General features: G+C 51.4%; 1 protein-coding gene across 3 annotated transcripts in view; it reads left to right on the top strand.

Annotated features, from left to right (window-relative positions):
- The window catches only part of LOC149359652 (trithorax group protein osa-like), a 168,749-nt gene that overhangs the window by 53,569 nt on the left and 91,141 nt on the right, over window positions 1-24,039 (top strand). For all 3 annotated transcript variants that reach the window (XM_089571794.1, XM_089571795.1, XM_089571797.1), the window contains exons 2-3: window positions 11,700-11,915; window positions 16,190-16,660. In XM_089571794.1, coding sequence (XP_089427920.1) covers window positions 11,700-11,915; window positions 16,190-16,660 — 687 coding nt within the window. The remainder of the gene's footprint in view (window positions 1-11,699; window positions 11,916-16,189; window positions 16,661-24,039) is intronic.

Raw genomic sequence — 24,039 nt, 5'->3', positions numbered from 1 at the left:
AAGCTCTTTGTTTCCGTCGACGTGGCTTCCCGCAGTCGCCGTTGATGTCAGTCGCAGTATACACTCGGATTTTCCGCTTCTTCACCCATCGTTCATCTGAAGAACGAGCGCTTCGCACCCTCTGTAGAGCAATGACGCGCATCTGTAGCTACTACGCATGCGCGACGCGCGAAGCTAGGCAGCGGCATCTGCAGCTACTACGCATGCGCGACGCGCGCAGCGAGGCAGCGGAGTCGGCGGCGGCGGCGGAGCACCTGTGACGTCACTCGCGGCGCATGCGCAGTAGCGGCTTCGGCTTGGCCGGGTGACCTTCGCTTTACATGGCGTAGTGAAGCTATCGCTTCAAAACATGCAACGCGCCCGAAAAAAGAACGAAGCTTCAAGGTCTCGACTCGCTACCTCACCTAGTGGACACGGCTGAAACCATTTACCAAGTCATTGAAACCTTCAAGATAGGTGGGAGCACAGTGGAACCGCCGCCGCGGTGGCTCAGTGTTTATGGTGCTTGGCGGCTGACCCGAAAGATGCGGGTTCGATCCCGGCCGAGGCGGTCGAATTTCGATGGAGGCGAAATTCTAGTGGCTCATGCACTGCGCGATGTCAGTGCACGTTAAAAGAACCCCAGGTGGTCCGGAGCCCTCCACTACGGCGTCCCTCATAGCCTGAGTCGCTTTGGGACGTTACACCCCCATAAAACAGAAACTGCATAATTGGGACTGCTTCGTCCCACTGCCACTAGCGAGTCCTTTAGTTTGGGGTAACAAAGTTGGACTTACGTGTCCCATTGTCCCACAGAGGGTTAACGTGCGCAGACATCGTTCAGCACACGGGATCCTCGCATTTCGCCTACATAGTCTACGCAGTGATGAGATTTTTACATTGGAAAACATTTATTCACGGGCAGAAATTGGTTTAATGCGAGGTCTTGGTCGCGCTAGATGGCCGTCAGCCCGTGGCTTACGGCGACCTTGTTGGCTCGCTCCACCGTACTCGCTCCAGAATGTAAAGGTGCGATAACGTTCTAACTTCTCGGCGGACGGACACCTCAGCCGCGCCATTAATTTTTTTGAAGACCTGGCTGTCAAATTTTGGGCCCTCGAGCGAGTCAATGAGGATGTCACGAAGCAAGGCTTTCGATCAGCTATGTCGATCCCAAATACCCCCCCCCCCCCCCCCCACCCCACCCCACCCTTTTTTTCCCTGTGAAACTACAACTAGCTTTCCACCTGGGCCGGGTTCGAACCCGGGTACTTCTGATCAGTAGCCGAGCGCGCTAACCATTGCGCCACCGCGGCGGGTGAAGGGGGGATGAAAAGAAGGAAGAGAGAAAGAAGCGCCGCAGTGAAAAGATTGCTCCGCTAAACGGATGCATCGTCGAGCGCAGCCCGGCGAGCGAGAAGGGTTACTCACTCCCGCGGGGCTCCATGTGTAAACAGCTCAGTATCCCGGTCCGAGGAAGCCGACGGTGGCGCCGTGCTGAGGAAGGGAGAGAAAGGAATGAAGGGAGCGAGAAAAGCGCGAATAATAAAAAGGGGGGAGGCGTGCCGTTGACCTATTCAGTGGTGGCCGTCGTCACGCCGGCTTGCCGGTCTATTGTGTTCGTCGCGCCGGCGCCCCTGCCCGCTGCTGATGACGGTGCCGACTTCCGCGTGACTGGGCGGAGTGGAGCGAGACGAGCTTTGCGCTCTCCCACAGGGAAGGGTGGAAGAGGGAACGGCCTGTGCGCGACGGAGGTGCAAAAAAAAAGAAAAAGGAAGAGAGAAGAGAAGAAAGCCGGGCTGCGAGTGATATCACTGCTGCCGGGGGTGCGACGACACCGGCTGTCGGTTCTGGCAGCGCCGGCGACGACGACCTTGGACGCGACCTTGGCCGATTGACTGGCGCGTTATAAAGCGGCGGCAGGATGCGTTTCGCTTGGCTCGCCGCCGCGTCTCACTTGGCGGGGCCCCCCCTGTGTTGTGTCTGCACGCGTATGCTGGCGATGTGGGGAAGGGTTTGGCCATTCCCGTCTAAGCTTTCCTTGTAATTCGTGGTTTTTTTTCCCCATTTCCTCTCGCTATACGATTGTCCGCCCCTCTGTGTAGCCTCGCCTGTTTTCTTCAACAGTTTCTAAGTATCAGTGTATGCCAAACTTTATGATCAGTTTTATTATAGAGACGATAGGAACTCAGTGCGAAGCGAGGGGCGGAAAGCTGCTATCGCGCGTATAACCCATTTACAAAGTTACTAATTTTATAAGGCGTTTTGAACCTATTTTCACTCGCGGTGCGCAGTGCGTTCACAACGCACCTGTTCTCCACTGGAAGCAGGTGAAGTAGATCAGCGAATCGACTGAAAAGCGCCGGAGCGGCGTGCAGTGCCGTGCGCTGGAGTGAGACGGGCGTTAGCGGCGGTAATTAGCGGAATAAAGAGTGGGTGTCGGTGTTGCGTGCCCTGCGAGTGCTTCTCATCTCGAAGAAAGTCCCCTGCGGGAATGGCGGTATCAGTGTAGTACGAGAAGCACACATTGACCGGGCGATTGTATCATGCGGTGCGGTTGACGTTCCAAAGAGACACGGAACGCCGGAGTAGTAGGGCACGGCTCCGGATTGATTCCGACCACCTGGGGTTGCGCACAGCGTGCGTGCGTCCTCGCGTTTCGCCTCCATCGAAAAGCGGCCGCCGCAGCTTTACGAGGTGTGCCTGTTTTTTGCGCGTGTCGCGACTGCGCTTCGACCCGAGGTCGTGTTCGCTTGTGTGTTCGGACGGGGAGGGACGGCTGACTCGGTTGCGAGCGGTTGTACCGCGGGCGGGCTGCAGGAGTTACCCTTCGCGGTGCTTGATAGTAGACACTTTTAGTTGGACGTACGCAGTGAGCTTGCGTACGCAACGACACCGCGGGTAACGAATGCGCATGCGCAGAACGCAACGTATCTTGTGATGTGATAGCTGCGCCAATTGCGCCGATGTGCGCCAAAAGGCAAAACCTGCTACATCCTGCTACATTTTTGTTATTCTGCGCCAAAGCTGCGCCAAACGCATATTTTCACATTCAAACGCGTATTCTAGTCATTTTTAAATAAAAGTTCCAGTGAATTCCTTGTCCATTTATAACTGCTGTCCTATAGGGGCTTGGCGGCTATAACACAGGGCTGATCTATACTTGGTCGCATAAAAGATTACATGACACTGAAGTTCTAAAATTAGTTATTTGGGCCAACATATGATGTTTCACAATTGCCTCTAATTTAATTAAATTATTGCCAAAACCACGATCTGATTGAGGCACGCCGTAGTGGGGGACTCCAGAAATGGACCACCAGGGGTTCTTTAATATGCACCTAAATCTGAGTACACGGGTGTTTTTGCATTTTGCTCGCATCGAAATGCCCGTAACATCCTATTGAACAGCACCTTTTTGTTCCCAAAGGTTTCCTCCTTATTTTACTATTTTACTTCTCACAAAGTCAATTTTTTCACTTGGCAATGAGCCTTGAGCTGCTCCAAAAGCTTCTTTCCCTGCTCCAAAATTCCCTTTTGGCTGCTCCAAAATGGCTTCAGCCAATCACATCACTGCGTATCTAGCCGCGCGTTGCGTACGCCCGCCCGCTGTAAAGCATAACGTAGCGTACGCAACGCGGGACGCTACGTGCTGCGTAGAGAACATGGCGGCGACCATCTCGCCCGCTTCGGACCGATTTCACTTCGCCGCTGCTTTCTTCAATGCGATGGCTCGCTCTAAACTGTGCTGTTAGCTTTTATTTTGTCTACTCTCACCCACACGCCAAAATATTAGGGACAAATGCCACTTGTTTTTCAGATAATGAGCCGATTTTTGACCTTTTAAGCCTAACTAACGTTGTGTACGTTTATCGTCATAGCAACCGCACCTGTCGAATAATTTTTTTCAGCCATGTGCCTACTTTTGCACTTCATTAAACATTATACATTTTTTCCTCCATTAAAAACAGTAATATACTATTCATATTGTCAGAAACTGAAAAATGTTGAGCCGAGCGCTACAGCGCTTTCAGTGTTTTTCACTAGATGGCGACACAACACAACGCGCTACGCACTGCTCTGCGGCGGTACGGCCAACTATAAGTGTGACGGGGGTGTCCTTTACAGCGTACGGAACGTAGTGAGCGTTGCGTACGCATTGTCGCTACGTACACAGCAACTAAAAGTGTCTAGTGAGGCGCGCAGCCGGCGGCAGTATGAAGGCGATCGGTATCGGCAGTATATTTCCTGGACGTGACGGTCGCTTGCTCTCCTGGGAAAGGTGCCGTGTGAACGGTGCTGGGGCCTGTTCGGCAGGCCACATAAAGTTCGACCATATTGGTAGTACGAACTGCCGCTGAGTAGTTCTTAATTCGTGTATGTTACGTGCAGTGAACACTTTCGTATGGACGGATGGATAAAACTCTGTTGGTTTCCAATATGCTATTATAGAGCCAGGGTGGGTGGACCTAGTCCGGCAGTCCATTGGCCTTCAGCCCAACTTCAGTCCTGCTCGCCAGTCGTCGCTGAGCAGAGTGACCTCCCATTGCTGTCTAAGGGCTTGGGGTTGGGATCTGCCTGGGGTGTGTTCTGGCATTCCCATATCATGTGGTGCAGTCGAACCTCTTTATAACGAAACGGTCTATAACGAAATGACGGATATAACGAAAGAATGACGGTTCCCCTTGGAAGCTCGGGCAACATGGGCTATAACGAAGCTACGGATATAAGGAAGTAATCACCGGGCCTCTTCAACGTCGTTATAATGAGGTTCAACAGTTATATATCTGAAATTCGGTAGCAGTGCGTACACTCAGGGCTATGTGACGTAGGGTACCACTAATGTAATTTTGTGGGGAAGGGAGTGTGTCCGTTTGTGTGCGCCGAAACGTATGTTCCTAAGCTTTAGTCAGTGTTTTGTGATGTGTCCGGTAGATTCTTGTGGCCTCTCTCTGTGTAAGGCCATTTGTTCCCCGTATGGCAGTGTGCTAACCTCAATACCGTCCGAATGCCTCTCCGTATTGTTCACTGTGGGGGCTACGACCGGGTAAGGGTTGGCCCGGTTGAGAAATGCTCGGGTATGCCTATGTGCGTCGTGATGACCTCCCCCCAATCAGGTGACGGTGGCAAGGATTGGTGGTAGTTTGGTCATGAGGTTTAGTGCTGTTTCGTGAGCCGTCCCCGTCGGAGACTACGGCAGGCGCTTTGCGAGTCCGCGAGGGTCGTTGCTGTTGGGTTTGTGGTTATGGCGACAGCTGTCACGGCTTCTTCCGCATAACTCGGATCCGTGGTTTTGATCGAGGCGCATTTGACTGGGTCTCCATTCGAGGTCACGACCGCTGTAGTCACGCGCCCATTTACGGGACCTGCTGCGTTCGCGTACAGCGCGTTTGGTTTTTCATCCTTTGTGTATCGTCGAACGACGGTTCTTGCCGGTCTGCGGCCAATATTACGCTCCGGGTGCACGTTCGTCAGTATTGCGGCCACCTTGATGCCAGCCCTGACTTCTTGGGGAATCTCATTCCTCTGTTCGGTTGCTCTTTGTGGGTTATGTGTAGTTTCGTTAGTATTGATTCTAAGGCGGCTTGGTTTTCTTTTTTTTTTTCGCCCACCCTAACCAATGGAAGAGATGTATTATCCTCGGTGCTGTTTGGTCGGGTCGTTCAACCCGAGTGCAGTATTGGTACTGTTCGCAATGGTGCGTACTACCGCAGCCTGAAGGTGGCGGTGGAGAAACTTTAAATGAAACTATGTGCAAGGTTTCACCGGTAGTCACCTATGGGGCAGAAATGTGGAGGCTAACAAAGAGGGTTCAGCTTAAGTTAAGAACAACGCAGCGAGCTATGGAAAGGAAAATGATAGGTGTAACGCTAAGAGATCGGAAGAGGGCGGAGTGGGTGAGGCAACAAACGCGGGTTAATGACATCTTAGTTGAAATCAAGAGGAAGAAATGGGCTTGGGCAGGGCATGTAATGCGAAGGCAAGATAACCGCTGGTCCTTAAGGTTAACGGAGTGAATTCCAAGAGAAGGCAAACGTAGCAGGGGACGGCAGAAAGTTAGGTGGGCGGATGAGATTAAGAAATTTGCGGGGATACAGTGGCAGCAACTGACAAAGGACAGGGTTAATTGGAGAGTCATGGGAGAGGCCTTTGCCCTGCAGTGGATGTAGTCAGGCTGATGATGATGATGATTTGCACTGCTTGCTGCTTCGACGTTCCGAGATTACGATAACGGCTGCGCTTGGTTTTACGCTGCCCAGGCTCGTGTCCGAACGTCGCGCCTGTTGTCGACGTTACCCTGTTTATTTTTTCATTGAGATTGCTTTGGCGGTTTCGTTTTCCCTTACCTCGCGCCTCTTTTGGAGCGGCGACGCTCGCGACGAATCGCGCGTTGCCTCCTCCGATGGTTGCGTGAAGCGTCGCCCGTGGTAGTTAACGCCTTCGTCTTTTGCGTCACTGGAGACTTGCGCTGCGCTTTCGTTAGACAAATGAGTGCCCTCGCGAAGCAAGGGGTGGCCCGGCCGAGTTAAAAGCGGAGCACTAAACCCGGAAGAAAGCAACACCGGCATTGCGAAAAGGGGCCCTCGAAAGAAAAGGGGGAAATGGGAATGCATAAAAAAAAAAAAAGGCAGCGGCGAAGGCAAATAAGTGCGGGGGTTCGCCGGCCTTGAGAGGACGAGGCATCAAGAATGTTTCGACGATCGAATCTGACTTGCTCGCTCGCGAGGCATTTATTTTTACCCTCCGTCTCGCTGTCTTTCTTTTTTTTTTTCTTTTGTTGTGCGTGTGGTCCTTTCGCATCTCTGTACGGCATCCCCTGCTTTCTATATTTAGTAGCTGCCGGCTTCGGCGTTCGCTCGTCTTCTTCCCCATGTGCTCCCCGCATTACGTCTTTCTGCCCACTTATGCGCTGCCCCGTTTTTTTTTTTTTCTGTTTCGTTAAGACCTCTTTTCCTCCCTCGGCCTCCTCCTCCGACCGCGAGAGCCACCTCCTTTTCCCGTGGTTTGTTTCTCCTTCTCTCTTTCTTTGTGCTTGCTTTCTCTTTCGGCTCACTCGTGTCGGTGTTCTTTTCTTTTTTTATTTTCTTCTCTTGCCACTCGCGCCCGTACTACGCTCGTTTCGGACTGAATGAACCGGTGGGCGTGCCTGCCGTGCGATGTGCGTATGCGCGCGGCCCTGAATGGCTTCTTGCTTTTTCGTTTATGGGGACCGACTTGGAAGCAGCGCCCGTGCCCCTCTTCTCTGGTTTGCCGATGGACTTCGTTGTTTAGGTCTCGTCGCCTTCGTCGCAGTGTTCTCTTCCTTCTTGTCTACTGCTTTTCTGTATCGCCCGGCCTTCTTCGTCGTCTCGTATTTTTTTTTCTCTTTCTCTCAGCGAGGCGAGGCGGCCTTGCCTCCTTCTCGTCAGCCGTTTGGCGACTCTTCGGTATTTCGTTCACGCTCGAATCGACCATTGCACTCCCGGACTTCTTATCTCTACGGTAAACATTTCGTTTTCTTTCTTTCTTTTTTTTTTTTTCACACCGGCTAGCAGAAAAGTCGAGGGTCTCTCTCTCCCCGAGTGTGGCGACGCCTTTCGACGTTTGTTCACGTCTCCCGGCGTTGTTTGTCGCGCAACCCCTTGGCGTCGTCGTGTTTGTCGACGCTCGCTCTCCCGTTTTCCCCGTAACACCCCATCCTGCCGCACCTGATTTTTCGATGTCTTGTCGTTTCGTGATTTCTTCGTTTTTTTTTTTTTTTGTCGTCGATATTACGTCATCTCGCCTTTCTTTCTAAAAGCGCGCGTTGCGCAGCCACACTGGGCGATCGTGCGCGCCGCCGTCGCCTTCGTCGTGCAAGGTGTCCGCGTGTGTAGCAAGGCTGGCCGGGAAGGTGTCGGAGGGGGATGAGCAGAAGGAGGAAGTGGAAGCGGCGGCGGGTTACTTTCGAAAGGCAGTCCGTTATGTGAGGAGCGCGCGCGCGCGCGCGTTCTCTGTCTGTTCTGGCGGCGGCCGCGACGGTTTCGCGTTCTCTTGTTTTGTTTCGTCTTCGGCAGCAGCGGCGCCCGCTTCCGTACTGCTGACTGAGAGCGCGCCTTTTTCTTCTTTTCTTTTTTTACTTGGCTTTTCCGCGCGCGCGGGCTGCCTTGCCCTCCTCCCCCTCAAGGTCGGCCGTTCGCCTTTCCAGCATTTTTTTTTCTTCTCTTTTGCCTCGCTTCTTCTCCATGCCGTCTTTCGTGCCCCGCCACTGGCTTTTCTTTCTTTATTCCTTTCTGCCTTTCTTTTCTTTTTCATCCTCTTTTATTCGTCGCTCCTCTAAGGAGGATGATTATTCTTGTTCGTCTGTGCGTCGTCTCGTTTTCTCTTTCGACGCTTTATCGCCGCCCCTCCTCGCCGTTTATTGTCGCCTCCCTTCGGTTTACGTTCGTTCATTCATCGCGCTTTTATTGTTGCCTCGCTGGCTTCCCTCTCAGTGGCGGCAGGCTTGCTTCCGCGTTTCTTAGCGATGAGTGTGTCGCGCGCTTCCCTCTCTCTGTTTTTGTGCATTTCTTTTTTGCCTTCTTTTGTTAGTCGTCGGGCGGCGGGCTTCCCCCGTTTTTTTCCCCCTCTTTTGATGCCATGCTTATTATTGTTGCCTCGCGCCTATCATTACTCACTCGTGGCAACCTGTCTTTCGTCTTTCCTGTCTTTATTATTTTTCCGGTGCTCCTCCCCCCCCCCCCCCCCCCCCCGCCTCTCGTCTTGTACGTAATTGCGTTCACTTTCGCGGCCCCGCCTGTGTTGCGCAATTGTCGTGGTGGTTATCAGCTGTTGCGTCACTCTTTAGGTCGTCGTCACCGCCCCCCCCCCCCCCCCCCTTTCCCCGGCGTTGCTTTCTCTGTCGCTTTTGTATGTTCGTTCGCACGCTTCATGGATGGATCAGTCGGCTGAGGCGATCCGTGACCTGACCTCTCCTGTCGTTGCTCTATACCTCGCTATTTCGCTGCACGGAAATTAGCGTTCATTTTATGCTTCCTTTGTCGGAGTTGAGAGCCAGGCCGTGGTTTGTTTTCGCAGCACAGCTCAGTCGGCCTCTTGCGTTTATGCCCTCGGGTGTCATTCAAGCGGTCGTGTTTGGTTGGAGGCAAAAATACAAAAAGATGTCGGCGCACATGAAAGAATCCCAGGTGACGGAAATTAATCGGCAGACCTCCACTACGGCGTCCCTCGTAGCCATGTGTCGCTTCGAGACGTTAACCCCGCACCAGTTACAACTTACCGGGTCGTGTAGCGGCGAGACATTCAGCTTGCTAGGCTCAGCAAACACGGGAGGGAAAAACAGAAAGTAGCGGTTAATTCATCACGCACAGTCAGGAGCTAAAGTAACGTATACCACACAACCTTCGTGTGAACTGCGTCGTACCACCCTCTCGCGGCTGCGCCTAGTATTGGGACAGCTAAAGGGAAAAGGGAAGACAATTTTTATCTGCGGGCATGTCAGTTTTGTCGTTTCGAGCCTTTGAGCTCCTGCTTGTGTGTGCGTGTGTGCGTGTGTGTGCGTGCGTGTGTGTGTGTGTGTGTGTGTGTGTGTGTGTGTGTGTGTGTGTGTGTGTGTGTGTGTGTGTGTGTGTGTGTGTGTGTGTGTGTGTGTGTGTGTGTGTGTGTGTGTAACGTCACATCAGCGGTACCTCAGGACGTGCTACGTCCGCCGCTTAAGAACGTGGGTGGCACTGATGAACACTCTCAAGGTTAGGATACTTGTAAACATAAATACCCCCGAAAGCAGAAGATTGGACAGCCGTCGCCGTAGCTCATCGGTAGAGCACCGGACGCGTAATTCGGAGGTCGTGGGTTCGGATCCCACCGGCGGCATGGGGTTGTTTTTTCTTCTGCTTTTCTAATCAAGTAGCTTTGAGCGGCAACATATTTAGTAATATTCTAAAATCAAACAACAGCACTAAATAAATAAATTAATTAAAAATCCCCTGTGTCCGTTGGTTTCTCTGCTTCTCTCATATTATATATTTCTTCTGCTTTTCTAATCAATTAGCCTAAAGCGATAACATATTTAGTAATATTCTAAATTGATCAGCACCACAAAATAAATAAATAATAAAAACCCCTGTGCCCCTTGGTTTCTGTGGCTGTTTGTTGGCTTCTGTCATATATATATATATATATATATATATATATATATATATATATATATATATATATATATATATATATATGAGCTCTAACAGTTAACGTGTGGTGTGTGTGTGTGTGTGTGTGTGGGGGGGGGGAGTTCCCGAGCACTGTAGTGTCATCGGCGTGTCATTATTTACAAGTGACGCGGTTGAATTAGTTACAAGAGCCGTCCGCTGTTGGGGGTCATCTGATAAACGTCCGAGTTTCCGACGCCAAGGGGAACTCAGTACCATTTTGTCTCTTCCGAGGATTCAAGTAAGTGGTGGTGGTGGTGGTGTGACACTTTTATTGGAACATCCTTTCTATTAGGCGTTCAGTACATCCTGGGCCAAGGCGACGAGGGCACGTTGCAGTCTCAGATCCAGGGAGGCGAGCCAGATGGGCGACGGTGGGGGTGGGGGGAAAGGATAGGCGGGGGACTGGAAGGCTGCGTGGCACTGCGTAAGGCAGTGTTCTATGTCTGCATATGTGTGTGGACAGTTTGGGCACTGAGGTGTGGAAGTGTACCGGTATAGGTAAAGTTTGGCTGGTGTATGTAGGAGATTAAACTACTCGGCGAAGAATGCGAGCTTCACGGATCGATAAGGATGGGTGCGGTGGTGGTAAATCAGCTAAATCCAATTTTTGCTGCGCGTAGTATTCGTCGACAGTACGTTTGTAAGCCCTGACCGCCTGCTCCGTCGGTGGGCTCGTCCATGGGATCCCCGGCGCCCGGTGTATAGTTTCGCAGGCAAGCTGGTGAGCCAGCTCATTGCCGGGGATGCCCATGTGACCAGGGATCCACCGAAGGGTCACCGGTCGTGGGCTTAATGCTAAGAGGGCGGTATCTAAGGCCGATCGAGTAGGGAAAGGGAGGGCTCTTTCATGGAAGGCACGCAGAGCTGCCTCCGAGTCTATAGGCAACTTATTGGGGGGCGGGGGGTAGGGTGGCAAAGTGTGTGATGGCATCGGCGATCCCGTGTATTTCTAGGGCGAGCGTGGAGGGTGGGGAGGTGTATGGACCGGTTGTGTGAGTGCTGGTTGTAGAGAGGGAAGGGTGGAGGAAGAAGGCGGCTGTGGAGCCCGCGGTTTCCGTGAGACAGGCGTCTGTGTAAGATATGACTGCATCCATGTTTTGGTGCCGGCTGACGCATAGCAGGTGTCGCCAGAACTTGTGATGCGATATCTTAACATTTTGTTTGATGTGATATTTCGGTGATTTAAATTATGGAGGTACTTCGTAACTGAAGGCGAACAGACACACTGGTACAGGTAATACAGGCAGCAGCTCCATGTGAATAGCATAGTAGTGCGAAGCACACCATTTCCCATTGTTCACAAAAGCTTTCCTCTGTACGGATATGACGTCCGCGAAGCATTTCCAACTGCAGTGCAGAATCAGAAATAACGGAATTTCGTTCTTGCGGGCGAACTAGCGGTTCCCTTTCATATTGGAGCTGCCTGTAGGGGCATTGGGTTGTGTCGACGTTGGTCTGTTGCAGTGACGGTGACGTACTGAAGTGCACGAAGGTTGGACCCCTGTGCTGGCGCTCACTGTGGTTCCCCGTTCTTTTCCTTTGGCCTCCTCGCAGGTGGGCGGCAGCATGCACGACCCCGGTGGAGGGGGCGGCGGCGGCGGCGGGGGCAGCGCCGTGACCGCGGGCGCCGCCGCTGTCAGCGCTGCCGCCAGCGCCGGGGGCCCCGCGGCCAAGCGGCCCTACATGGGCCCCGGGCAGTACACGCAGTACCCGGGACAGAGGCAGCCCTACCCGGGACAGCCCAGGCCACAGGGGTACCCGCAGCAGCAGGTGGGTTTCCTCTTCCCTGTGCAGTCTGATACAAGAGCGAAGCTGCTTTTCCCCGACAAAGGACACTTCCAGCCAATGGCGTCGACCGATTCTCATGAACCTGCCAGAGTGGCATTACACCGAGGGGACTGTCACCTTTCATCTGCCACTCCCTGCACTCTCTGTCTGGCTATAGTCGGATACAACTTAAGTCTGCAGTGAAGAGGAATCTGAACTCGTCTTTTTGCCGCGGGAACTCGATCTACACGTTCGGAGCATTCTTAGAAACCTCGACTTATTGCCCTGTGTGGTCGATTTCCCTAATTAAATCGGATTAATATCCGGCTCCTGCCTTTACTTTTTGAATTCTCTCCGTACGGTGGGTGGAGTCGACCAACGCGTGGAGTGCCTTTCAGCCAGCTCCGTCGAGGCTTTGCTTTCGCTTTATTTTGTTTTTTAGGTTTCCGTGAATAAATAGTTTCATTCGCAGATGATATAGCCGCAAAATAAGCCCGCAGAAATAAAAATATGCGCGGACTATTTGCCACTACGGACTACTACGTATTACTCCGCCGATGGCAGAGCGGCAAGCCACCACGGGACTGGGTGAAAGGCACTCCACGCGTTGGTCGACTCCGCCTACCATACGGGGAGAATTAAAAAAAATATAGGCGGGAGTCGACGTTAATCCGATTTAATTAGGGAAATTGCCACACAGGGCAATAAGTCACAGTTTCTAAGAATGCTCGCAACGTGTAGATTGAGTTTGCGCGGCAAAAAGACGAGTTCAGATTCCTCTTCACTGCACCTTTAAGTCTGCAGTGAAGCTCCGCCCACATTCAGCCTCTGCGCACAGAATTCCTCCGCGACGAAAGAGTAGTCCGCTGCTTAAACGTTTCTTGTTACCTAAACAAGAAGCTTGTCGCAAGAAAAAAAATTATGAGCTCTAGAATTTTGGTACGTGGATTGTTTGATACAGTCAAACATTAAAAAGCTGATTTCGTTTACAGTTGGGACTGGCCAGCAAAGTAATACAAGACGCCGCGGACCTCGGCCCAGTGTTAGCAACTGCAGTTTCTTTAAGTTGTATCTTGCTATAGCAGGTTTGTGAGAATCAGTGGACGCATTGGCTGGAAGGGGGTAATTTGCCGGGGAAGAGCCGCTTCGTTCTCGAGGTGTATCCGACTGTTGCTCTTTCGGTCTTAAACTACGGCTACTGAAGAGTGCCGAGACCATCCTGACACATATCTTGAAGCCCATTTGTTGTGGGGCTTGGTTTTTAGATGCTGGCACGGACCGCTGATTGGCTAGTGGCCAGGTGCTGTAGTAGCTCGTTCGTGGGCACTTTTTAATATTTTTGTTTCTCCTAATTTTGATGCATTGCTGCGAACCTCATTTTTGAGGGATTTGGGTGACACTTGGTTCAGCTGCTTGTGAGAACGGCAGGAGGTATACTGCATGTTTTGCATGCTTAAGAATATTGTTAAGGGCTGTGACTCACAGGAAATGAAGAGAAGACATTTCGCAACCATGTCCAGGTTCACCAGCACAAATTGCCTCTAATTGGCATTGGTATGAATTGAAATTTCCATCATTAGGGTGTTTACTGCTTGCATCTCATTTTGTCTTTTTCTATGTGAGAAATTTTGTGCAGTTTATTCATATAGGGATCATAATGCACCTTAGTTATGCATGAATGAACACACATGCAATTTATTTTTCTTGGAAGTCAAAATGAAATTGTCATCTGTAAATCTGGCTGTGGTTGGTTTTTCTTGCATTAATGGTTATCATCTTAGCAGTCAGAATGAAATTGTCACAATTAAAGCTGTCTGTGGTTGGCTGTTGATTGCAATAATAGTTATAATGACCATATTTATTTGATTTCTGCAGGTATAGCTGGCTTCAGACACTCATTTTTTTTTTTTAGATTAGGAGTCTTTGTGCTAGCATGCCAAAAAGTTGATGGTCTTCAATGGTGAAGTCAGGAAAGGCGGTTCCAATCCTGTGATATGCATGGAATAGAACTGGGGGAACAACAATCAGTACAAACAGTTCCAACTTTGTGGAGGTGGCCAACGCGGGTAGAACAATACGACGGATTAGAGATGAGTTCATTGCACAGATGGGTGTTATGCAAGTATATATTGTAGAGAAAGCAGAGGGTGAGAACAATAGTGGTAAGGGGACGGTGGGCTAGGGGTTTGTTTCATGATAGAGATACTCACAGTCCACTTGGGAACAAGTTTGAGTGTGTTGGCTTAGCAATGCTCGGGTTCCGCACAGAGGAGGTGCACTGAGTTTAGTGCGGACTAATGTTTTGTAGAGAAGCAATCTTAGTGATATGAGGGCAGAGGAAAACAGTGGGCCATAGGTATCCGAGCATTTGATTAGCCTTGGACGTTATAAGGTTAGTATCAAGGGACTATGTTTGGTCTGATGTGATACGTACTCCAAGGTAGCTGCAGTACGGTGCTACCGACTCATGGATAGTATTATTAAGATAGTGGACAGCTGGATGTGATCTAGTACAGGATACATGCAAATCATTTCATTTATCATTGTTAAATGACATAAGCGTGTGCATGTCTGCAGCAATAAGAACTAGACTTATGGTCAGTTTGTGGTGTGTTAACGTCCTGGTCATTAATGATGTCTCGGAGCGTAATGTAGTCATCAGCAAACAGATACCTATTAGAAGTAATGTGCTGGGGTAGGTCGTTAGTGGAGATCAAGAAAAGAAGGGGACCCAAAACCAAGCCTTGAGGCACTCCAAAGTTGACCGAACTACTAGATGAAGTATGATAGTTACAAGTTACAAGCTCACAATCGTGACGAAAGAAGCATTTGAATTGTTTATTTTTATTTTGAATTCATGGGGTCAAAATTGGTTGCTATTTGTTCAACTCAAATCCAGCTAAAGATCTGGTTATGCGCGGAAATGTCTCTAAATTGCACACTTTTAAAAAAAATAATTCACTGTAAGTGCTCAATTTTGTTAACCGTAACTAATGTTTTATTGCGGGACCCTCGCAGTAAGAGAGAGACACCACAGTTTTTTGCCGCAGGGGCCGAACCTTGAACTGCCATCTCAGCCCTGTGCAGCAGTAAGAGTGCAGGAAGTGTCGGCACTTAAGTAGCAGCCGCCTCTGCGTGAAATTTATGGCCAATGACGGCTCTCGTCGAATATTTTTAACTAATCCGTAGCATAGTTCAGCCTGTAATTTCTTTTGCGTGATTATCTGCTGTTATTTGTCACATACGTTACCATCCCCACAAGCAGCGCTAATCTGTCGACTGCAGAAATAACCAGCATAACAGTCCAACATGGGAGCAGGGCTCTATTAGTGTGAATGGCACTTGGCACACCTTCTGGTCAGTATTGATGTTCTGGAATGTTGCATCTAGAGCCTACTTTCTGTATATATCCTGAAATGAAGCCATGCCATGGATATAACAAAATGTTAAAAAGAGGTTTAGAATTTTTAAATGTGCTACTGTCTATGTGGTTTTTTTGCCTTTGCACATGGAGACGGAGCACTTTTTTGAAGGTGCATTTGTGGGCGGAAGTGTAGTTTAACTTTATTTTTTTAGAGATCTGTTCAGGATGAAAGAATCATCTCAAACCTAACCTGGCTCTCCTTGAAAGCGAAGGGCCCTGTCTCTATTGCAGTGAACAGCCAATAGGAACTAGAGGTGACAGGGAGGTCTGTCTTAGTGAGGCTGTTGGTGGGGGCCAGTCCCCTTGTTGAAGAAGTGGCAGTGGAGTGGGAGGCCGCATCCACCACTGTTCATCACAGGTCCTGTTGGCCTCCATCCTCCTCCGCTTTGTTGCTCTGTGTAGTAGCCCGGAGGTCTGTTGGTGATGCAGTGGGCGAAGCTAGAATTGTCAGGTCTGCATGTGTCAGAATACAGTTGATGGGCACAGTCACTGTACCTCCAAGCTGATCTCCTGGACTGTGTGTGTACTGGGGTAACCTGAACAAGGCTGTACGTGTTGTGTCAGGCTGTTGGGAAGGGCCATGGTTATTGGTGTGCATTTCTTTGGTGCTTTTGCTTGATATATGTCAAGGGATGGACTGCGCAGGTTATTCTGATACGGCCTGGTTTACTCTGTAAGATCTTGCGACTGGCAGAGAATTGAAAAGGAAAGTGCGCCATCATTTTTTTTTTGACCTCACTTGCTGTGATTTCTCACTGCTTTCCTATCAGACATGGTGCTTTTGCTACCAACTGCACTGCTATCCACTGACGTGTCCTAATTGTTTTTTCTGCCCCGTGGTTCTTCTCTGCAGATGTCACCCTACCCGACCGGCCCTCAGCCTCCCCCTGGGCAGGTAGGGGGCCCACCGCCCTCGCCAGCGCCCTCGCCACAGCAGCAGGAGAGGCCCACCCCACCGCCGCCCCAGGCCCAGGGCTCGGCATCGCCGTCCCGGGGCGGTGGCCCCGATGGGCCCCCCTCGCGGCAGGGCACGCCCAACTCGCACCCGCCATCTTACGGGGGATACCCGGCGCCCCCGTCGTCCTCCTCTTCATCGGCCCTTCCGCCCACCTCGGCTGTGCCGTCGTCGTCGTCGTCGCTGTCTTCTTCCGTGTCGTCTGTGGCTCCCACATCTTCGTCTTCGTCCTCTTCCTCAATGTCTTCATCAGGTGCGACTGGACTTTCGGTGGCACAGCAACAGCATCAACAGCAGCAGCAACATCAACAACAACAGCAGCAGCAACATCAACAGCAGCAACAACAACAGCAGCAGCAGCAGCAGTCGGTAAGCTGTCAGCTCTTTTCTTTTCTGTCAAGTTTCGTGTCCACTGCTGTCCAAATTTGGACAGTGGGAGTTTTCAGATGCTGAAGGACATTGCTGCAGTTGGCCGACATTCTGCTATCAGGGTATTGGTTCTGCACTCAAGGAACGCACTTGTTTCACGTTGGATGTGGGCGACTGCGGACCCATGTGCATCTCGCGGAAGAAGATTGACGAAATGTGCCTGTTTCTTTGCCTAGCTTTCGTCATCAGGTGTGCGTAGTTTGTAGTACTTAATCGATGGGGGTACATAAATTCCATGAAGTTTGGCTGAACTGTGGAAGTGTGTGAGCTTCCCGATTCCAAGGTGTTTGCTTATGTTAAGCTTGAAGATTTGCCAGTCAGATCCATTGTCTCTTGTGTTTCGTAAACCTAGTGTAATGAAAATATCCATTGCAAAAATTAGCAACCACTCTGCTATGCATGTGCAACTTGGAATAGCACTATCGTACAGTGGCAGACCTATTCTTTCTACTCCAATAATTTGGACTTGGGCGATATTTCGGACTTCGCTAAGTAACCGTCATGCATCTGATAGGAATGTGTACATTGTTACGACAGCTATTTCATCCCTACAGAGTCCAAAAGTTTGACTTTTCGGAATAAAGTAGACGCCAACAGTGCTCTTTCAACCAAAAGTTCGTTTTTTTTTTTCGGCTCAATATAGACGCAAGCTATCACAACTGCCTTGTTCTCCACCGACGTGAAAGGAACCATCTTGGATTTAAACTGAGGCAATGGGATGGACTGGCTTGGATAGGTTCAGCTATTGTAATTCATTATTGCCACTTCAGATAATGGCGCCCTCTTCGTTACCATTGAGATAGCCTACAAAGAGCATGTTATGGCATTGAAATGGACACCTCTGCATCCGCCACAGCTTGGTCGATGTGACCCTCGGTGCAAGGAAGATGGAGGGGGGTGGGTGCATTGGAAAGCGGTAGCTTGTGCTTAGTCATACATTAAGTTACGTATCTCGGTCTTCGGGATGGTCTTTGCCTACAGTAATTGACTTCTTCGCGCGGCGTGTGCATCTTATCACGACATGACCTGCAGCTGCGTCGCTGTTTTGGTGTTGCTACGAGAGGTGGTTCGGACATGACGAAAACATAACTGGCCTAGTGATAGTCTAATATTATCGCTTGCAAGTGGAAGATGGGGAGTGGCGAACTTCTCTATTTTTGAAGTAGGCTTTTCGCTGAAGGTTTCTTTTTTTAAGTTCACAGATTTTTCGGACTGTTCAATTGTTTGCACTATTTTCCAGGTCCCACCGAACACTAAAAATTGGTCGGTAACTAATTAAAACGTTCAGTGATGTACCACTATGCTTTGGGGTCAAGAGCGTTCTGTGTTTGTTAAACCAGGCACAGTAGACCGTGCGTGGAAAATTGAGGAAGAGTTTCATTTCCTCATCAGGCATCGCATCCACATTTGTGTATACAGGGTGTAGTGTCCTCTAATGAGTATGCAGCAAAATGTGCTGTGACCTGAGAAAATCGTATGTGGGAACACATCAAGCCAGGCACAATAAAATAACAGAGGCTGTCAATTATAAAATGGACACCTTTGTGTTTCATGGTATCTTTTACATGGCTCCGGTACGAGTGTGTTTTTAGTATGAAAGCACTAATCCGGAGGTTCATAGCCTATCAAAATCGTGTCCTGAATGTGCACCTCTGGAACATAGAAAAAGAGGTAGAAAAAGAAATCGCATCAATACTCAAGCCTGGGAGTCGAACCCACAGTGGCTCAAACAGGTCTGCTTCAGAGGACGCTGCACGAGACCACTAGGCTATCGCCACAGCCGAACACGCCTCGTGTTAAAATGCAACACACTCTCATGCTGTGCATTGTACAGAGGGCAAAACACATGTCTAGAACGACCTAACTGTATGTTCTACAGCTCCCAAAGCCGCTGCGACCAGGAAGGCAAAAAATGAGTATGAAATCCTATGAGTTTAACTGCACATGCTTACATCCAGATCATCTTTAACCAAATGTTATGGCTAGATGTCGCGTGTTCAGCCCAAAACACACCCAGAACGTGTTCTAGGCAAGCGTTTTGCCCTCTGTACTCTGTCATCTTCGTCAACTTCCGTCTGCTCTGTCTAGTGGCACTGGCTGCTCATCGTCACCTTCTACTTAGTATAAATCTGTGGTTTCGCACTGATTCAGATGTAGTAAACATTCTCTGTCGTTTGTTTAGCCAGTACGAGTGCTTTATATTTTCTAAAATGTGAAAATTTCTTACGTTATGACTTCACGTGACCGCAATCGGTCAAAAGTATAATTGAGGCCTTGAAAGCAGCTTTGAGTCACGACGTGGACACATGAGACCCTGCCGAAATTGCATGATTAAGCGTCAGGGAAGGTAGTAATCTTTTTTTTCCGCATATTTTTGGTCGTGCTTTTCATCAAAATCTGGAAGTTCGCAAATTTTCCTCTGTATATATTTAGTGCCTGAAGGGGATTGTACGCGTTGCTCTCAGGGTCGTGAAGCTGCATGAGTGTAGAAGCTTTCGGGGCCGATATAGCGGAGCACTTTCTGTTTGTGAGAATTCGTAGCTACGTGTGCGTCATGTGAGGTTTCACAGGCCGATGTCCGCGCTCCTGCCGCGGTTGCTCCCATCGTGTCCCGCCGCTACCTGAGCAAACCGGCGCGTCACCTGCTGGCGGGAACCGCGTCCACCCACTCATCCTCCGTTCCCGGTGCTGCGAGGTCAACTCTCCTGTACCTTTGCCGTTATCTGCGGCGCCCCCTATCTCGCGCTGGCCGCCCAAGTTCTCCGCGTGCAGCAGTGTTTGATGGTGGTGCTGTCGTTCTCGACGGGCGTGGTGGGGCCCCGCTTGTGTGTGTGGCGGGGGGTGGGGGGGGGGGGGGGGGGGCAGTTTTTGTTCCGATGTCACCTCGGGTCTCGCGAAAGGACTCTCCACCGGCCTCTCACGTGAGGGTCCCGATTGCAGAGCGCGCGCGGGATGAGCTCATCCCCCCCCCCTCCCCTCCCCTCTTTCCGGGGCTGATAGCGGCAGCGGCGTTGCTCGAGTGGGGACCCTCAGATAAGGCCGGGGGCGTCTGCGGCCACCTTTGCAGCCGCTGTATACTTGGCAGCTGCTGCACTTGCCGCTTCTGCACGAAACTAGGCACGTGTAGTAGTGGGAGCCCGCGGCGGTTTTGTAGCCACCACGGCCGTGTGCGCGAGGTGCCGCTTGATCGTCGGAAACGGAACCGACCTGTGTGAGACGGTCCGGGGCAGGTCGCTCACGCTCCCTTGTTGAGGCTGTTTAGCCGTGTTCGCCCGCGCTTGCGTTAGGATAACGCCGAAGGCTGTGTTACGTGTTTTGAGTGCAGCAGGAAGATGGAGGAGAGAGAGAGAGACAAAGCGTATAAAATGACCAGGCGCTTTTCCGTCGGGACCGCTTTCGAGTGACGCATGCATGTAGAGTTGCTCGGTTATTTCCGCTTTCATTGAAACAAATCGCGGATAGCTACGCGGACAAGTACGCTATTGACGGGGTGCTACTATTCATATGCGCTAAGCACGATGCCCCGACAGGGCGCATGCTGCGGCAACACCGAGCAAAGCAGTGGCCGCCAGCGGTTCCTTTCCGGTGGAAAATTGGCCACCGTCCGTCAGATCAGCGTGACCCGCCATCACGCAGCACTTCCCGTTGACTCGCCAGAGAGAGATCGCAGCGACGGGCGACAGCTGGTCGAAACCGCCCTTCGGATGAGCTGCGGCGGGAGCGACGGTCGTCGCTGTCGCGAAGCGATTTCCGGTTTTCCCGAAAGTCGCGCTGAATGACGACCCCCGCACCTGTCACCCATGTGCAAGTAGTGAGAGTATCACGAATTCTTTTTTTTTCTTTCGTGTCGTCGCAGTATAGTAGTGTGTCGTAGTCGTCGGCACAACCAGTGGGTGTGTTGCCATGGGGACCATTTGGAGTGTGGTTACCATGGAAGTAGCAGGGAGAATATGGCGAGCACGGAGGAAGGCAGGAGAGGCGGCGGCGGACTGCAAGGGAGGGAGAGTCTATAAGCGGGTATGTCATAGTCTCTATCTGAACATGTAAAATGTCGATACCTTTACAGCTATCGCATAACCTCTCGTTACGAACCGCGCTGTCAGTTTTGTTCTCCCAGAAACTAATGTGTGTGCCGCGATGCCTACTTTTATCGTATTCGAAGGCACTCCCCCTCCCCCCCCCACCACAACCACCACGTTTTCTCTTTCCTGTTTCACATGCTGAACTCAAATGCTATCGCATAGCAAAAATGGCTGAATGAATATTCTTCTTGCTTCGCTGGCCGCGCCCTGTACTGCCGTCGAATCTGCGGGGCTAGCCCCGTTTTTGTGTCCACGTGGGTCGTGTTGTCGTGTGTGTGTGTGCGTGCACTTTTCTTGGTATATTGTGTGGCCTAATCACACTGCTGAAACAGGACAGTGACGTCAACAAAACACGTTCGCCAGCGAGCCATCAACGCGCTGCCGAACCAACCTGTTTCCCAGCAGTTTTTCGCACTGTACGAACGGCAGGAAAACAGGGCAGCGTTCGTTGTGGTGATGCCCCGATGTGACAGCGTTCGGCAGCAATAACTACCAAACAGCGTTGTTCGTCAACGTCGTTTGGCCTATCCGCCAAACGTGTCCTTTCGTCACCCGTCCCATTCTTGAGCGCAAATTAGCGTACACTCCTGGCGAGCGCGGCTTTCTGAAAAATTCCTTTTCAACGGTGCGGGCAGGCGTCTTCTCGCGGGGCTGAGCGCGACAGCCGACAATGACTCTAAGCGGCGGTTCCGGTAGAGTCTCAGTCTACGAGATGCTCGTGCCGACAACCATGCCGCTGTCGTTTTCAGCCGGGAAAAATGATCTTTCTCGGTGGACGAGAGGCAATTCTTGTGGGACGTAACGGTGGATGTATCATCGGCGTGGGCTGCAAAGATGAGCACGACTTGCGTGTGTTTTGTAACCTGAGATTAGCAATGGAGAAGCGTTGTTTTTTTTTAAAACAAAAAATCTTTGATATGGCGCGTTTCGGGTAGGCGTTTCCAATTTGTGTCGCACTCGTTTCGGAGGTCCGCAGGCGCGGCGCGTAGGCACGCTTTCCGTCGTGTTGTATGCGTCGTTCGAGCCAGGACCGACGCCGCAAAACATAAGCACAACTCCCGCTCCAGCAGCCGCAGACGTCGCTTATTCGTCGCACGTCTTTACTGCCAGAGGCGCGAGCAGCGGAAGCGAAATGTCGTCTCCGGTTTCCGCTGCTGTATTGCATGCGCGGTAATCGCGCTCGGAAGAGAACACGCGGGCGGCAACGCCAGATAGGAGGCGGAGAAGAGTCGCCGCAATTGCTTTTCAGAAAGGCGTGGCGACGAGTTCTCCAACCGCTTGCGTACATACAAGTTTCCGATACGTGTTGCTTGGAGGGAAAGGGACGCGTTTCGAAAGGGTTCGTGTTGAGGCGGTGTAACAGGGTCGGCGCAGCGTGTCTTGACCTTTTAGGTTGGGTGATTGGTCTATGGGGTTTAACGTCCCAAAGCGACTCAGGCTATGAGGGACGCCGTAGTGGAGGGCTCCGGAAATTTCGACCACCTGGGGTTCTTTAACGCGCACTGACATCGCACAGTACACGGGCCTCTAGAATTTCTCCTCCAAAGAAATTCACCTGCCGCGGCAGGGATCGAACCCGCGTCTTTAAGGTCAGCAGCCGAGCACCATAACCACTGAGCCACCGCGGCGGCCTTTTAGTCTTGGCTGTGTAGTTACCAACCGTCCATACTGTTGTGGCACCATGACAGCGGAGACTCAGACGAAGAAAGGGCTGGAGTGCTCGCTATCCAAACCGACAGAATTTTATTAGAGCGCATAATATATGCAAAAAGCGTTACATGCAGTCCAAGTCGTATAGTTCAGACAGCGCATGTAACGCTTTTCGTGTGTATCGTGTGCTTTAATAAAGTTTTGTCGGTTGATAGCGAGCGCTTCTTCTGTCCTTTCTTGGTCTGCGTCTTCTCCGTTCTCGCGATGCCGTAACAGTACGGATCCGTACTAACTCGCTCGAATTTCCTCCACCCTTTTTACCAGCCGTCCCCGTGTACAGTCTTACTGGATTGCTCGTGTATATCACGCGTCTACAGTCTGGATGTCTGCGGAGAAGTTCCTTAGTTGTAGCGGCCTGTCGCGCAGTCCTCTGGCGCAGCCCGTTGTTATCCCCGTCAGAGGGAGCGGGAGAGGGGGGGGGGGGGACGGACTTCGTCTCCCTTCCCGAGTTGTGCACCTTCCCTCTGCGCGATCTCTCGTAATTAAAGTCTCGGGGCTCACCGCCGAAGAAAGCGGCCGCTCTTTCGGGAGCCACTCTGCGGCTGTTTGAGGAGCTCGGCTCTCCCTTTGTGAGGCTCGGTTCTAATTGGGCGCGCCCACCGCTTTTGGTGCGCATAGAGAAGAGTGATCCTCCCTCCCTCCCTGTTCTTTTTTTTCTTCGATCTCCCGTGGACTCGGCGAGTAGAGCGAATTGAAAGGAGGCTCCCCCCCCCCCCCTCCTTTTTTTTTCTTTTTTTATTGTGCCTGCAAACGTGGATGTTTCTTCTGTCGATCGCCGCCGACGCTTTTTCCAGTAATACGCTGTCTCCTTTATTCCTCGCATCGCGCGCGGACCGAGATTATTCGGAGCGTACGTGTCCCTCCTGGACTCTGTAGCTCATCTCTTTCGCCTTGCGCTGTGTGCGTGCCTCGATTGAGACGAGACCACGGAGCTGTGCGGCTGCCGTTCGTGGATTTGGGAGCGCTCTCTCCTTTCGTCCCGTGGACTTGCTGCGTTTGTTTTCTGGACGGCTTGTCTGCCTCCCAGTCCGAGGCGAAACTTTCATTTCGGCCGCCGAATCGTTTTGTGTTCCGCAGTGCCCGTGCAGCCAACGCTTAGACGACGCGCCGTTTTCTCGCGTTGGCGCGGCTTTTGCTTTAACCGCCAGTAGTGGGGCCAGTGACGGCGAGAGAGGCGCAGTGATTGGTTTGTATTGGCATCTTCGTCCCTTGTTTCTTTTTTTCTTTCCCCCATGATAGTCTCCTGCGGACGCATCGTTTGATTGTGCAGTTTGTACGGGCGCGACTCGATGGTGTCTCGTCGCCAGTCCACGGGGGCTAAGGTAACAAAATCTGCCTGTTGTATGGCAGCGAATGCTGCGGGATTAGGCTGAGGGAAAGAAAGGGATGCGGGGTGGGGACGTTTCTCCAGTTTATTCGCTCGGTTGTGTCACGCCCCAGTGCTCCAGCGCATTAGTGAACCACGGCCAGCGGCACCCCTCTTCTCTCTCTTATCCGTGCGGCAGCTCGTCTTTGAAGAGAGCCCCC

Source organism: Amblyomma mixtum, chromosome 2 (genome assembly GCF_055824585.1).
Source record: "Amblyomma mixtum isolate Tamu chromosome 2, ASM5582458v1, whole genome shotgun sequence".
NCBI classification, from domain to species: Eukaryota; Metazoa; Arthropoda; class Arachnida; order Ixodida; family Ixodidae; genus Amblyomma; species Amblyomma mixtum.
The sequence above is the reverse complement of the archived record's forward strand: the minus strand, read 5'-3'. Positions and strand labels throughout refer to the sequence as shown.